Genomic DNA, 2,041 nt, shown 5'->3' on the forward strand with positions numbered 1-2,041 from the left:
CAGTGAAAAGTTCACTCTTTTTTTTTTTAGATGTATTGTCACTAGACACAAGTGTTTTCATCGAGACACACACACAAAAGCCAGGCGGTCACAAATGACTGTCCTTTTTCTGCAGTAGCTGTCGCTGTGTTTTGGTCATGATGGTGTCGCTCTGGGGAGGAAGCCATGTTTCTGATGCTTGGTACAAAAGGTCAGAGGATGAAAATGCTGATGGCATTTTGAAGGGCCAGTCGTGTGTTGGTGCGTGGGTGAGAGAGGGAGGAGCCGTATCACATTTGTCTTAACATGCAYGCATCACTTATTTGGCATATTTTTGCACAGACACGTTTTTGTGTATGTGTGTGTTTTTCCCGCAGTGTGACCACAGTTTGAGGTTAATTGTTGTTCAGCTCTCCTCTCTCTCTCTCTCTCTGCTCAGGTCTTGTTTTTCTCAGAAACCTTCTGACCTCCATCTGTCTGTGTCTGTAATTCTACTCTCTGCAGCTCTGTGTCGGTTTATTTACGTTGTTTTTAAATTCATCTGTTCGATGGTATGTTTTCAAAATCACTATGTTGTCTGGCTCCTCTGCTGCTCAGTCTGGCCCTCCCTGTCTGACCTTTGACTGTGTTTTTCAGCTGTGGTTCCTGTTTTGTTCGTTTTGGACTAGTTTTTTTTTTTTTTTTCATTTCCATATGCAAATATTTTATCCCACTCTTCATTTCTTCCTCTCTTAGGACCTGAGAAGGGCAGATGTGTTGCATCGGAGTATTTCACTGAACCAGAGATAGAGATCACAACAGAAAACACAGCCAACATACTAAGTAAGTAAACATTTATACACTGGATCAGCTCTATGTGGTGCAAAAATCCGTATATGCTTTGATTAAATAAAACAATCTAACACTCATTAAAATGTTTGCTTATTATTTTTATTWTTATGTATGGGTATGTGTTGTTTAGGAGGGGATATACTAGAAAARCAGGGCTGTTTGTTCATTTTCKGATCAATTTAAAATCCCAATCAAAATGTATGAGCAGTGAATGCACCGTACCTTCCACTCTTTGATGTGGAAGTTATTAAACTAATAGTCAGCCTCTGTTTTACTAAGACTGATATCTTGGGGGGAACATGCTCCAGAAGCAAATAATGAACAATTGCTCACAGTAGGAAGGTTTTTTTTCATGCTGCTTTTAATTAAACCCTCAAGCGCAGAATTTTTTCCYGCTTTTAATGTTAATAATGAAGTATCTTGCATTGGCATGGAATAACTTTTAATATGTTGTTAGTGTGTCCTCACAGTACAGTTTCTTATTATAAATTTTATTTCTATTTCTATTCTTACCTTTCTGCTTCAGTTCACCTTGAACTTGTTTCTGGTACACCAATATYTCCCCACACAATTGATTGTAAAATCTGTATTTACAAAAAACAAAAGAAAATCACAACACAAAGATTTTTTTCTTTTTTTTTTTTTACTTGTTTAGTTTATTCTTTTAATGAAGTTGTTTTGCAAAGTTACTGATATTTGAGTAGCGATCTAGATAATGAATGAACTTTTGAACAAAACAAATCAAATTCTGGTATWACTCCATTGTATTTTCTGAGAAAGCTCAGTTACATAGCGGTACATACAACTTGCAAGTTATTTAGCACGTAAAAATTCAGGGCAATTCTCAAGAATAAATTAAATATTATCAAATATTTTAAAAGACAGGGTTTCTACTGCTGCAAATAAAAAGCCTGCAGAGAACTTGATCTATTKTTAACAAAATATGTGTATCCTAAAACATTACGAAAGAGAGATAAGTGGATTCTGAGAGCTTCACAGCGCCCCCAGTGGACTTTCTCTATCCCTAAGCTACTTCAATAATTTAAAATATTGACACGAAAAACCAGCCTGAAACGTGTTTTACTCTCTGCAGTTTATTCTTCCACTGAGATGTAAATCACACCTTGTTGGAGGAATCTTAGGGAAAATCTGTGGTCTGGTAAATGGTGGATAAATATTCTTAGGTAGATGCACAAGTCATAACACCACATCACGTCTGTGGATGAAACTG

At 36.6% G+C, this 2,041-nt stretch overlaps 1 protein-coding gene across 1 annotated transcript in view; it reads left to right on the forward strand.

Annotated features, from left to right (window-relative positions):
* The window catches only part of LOC103472874 (voltage-dependent calcium channel gamma-7 subunit-like), a 29,223-nt gene that overhangs the window by 15,531 nt on the left and 11,651 nt on the right, over positions 1 to 2,041 (forward strand). Inside the window, exon 3 of the mRNA XM_017307369.1 lies at positions 715 to 805. Coding sequence (XP_017162858.1) covers positions 715 to 805 — 91 coding nt within the window. The remainder of the gene's footprint in view (positions 1 to 714; positions 806 to 2,041) is intronic.

Source organism: Poecilia reticulata, linkage group LG11, assembly GCF_000633615.1.
Source record: "Poecilia reticulata strain Guanapo linkage group LG11, Guppy_female_1.0+MT, whole genome shotgun sequence".
Taxonomy (NCBI): Eukaryota; Metazoa; Chordata; class Actinopteri; order Cyprinodontiformes; family Poeciliidae; genus Poecilia; species Poecilia reticulata.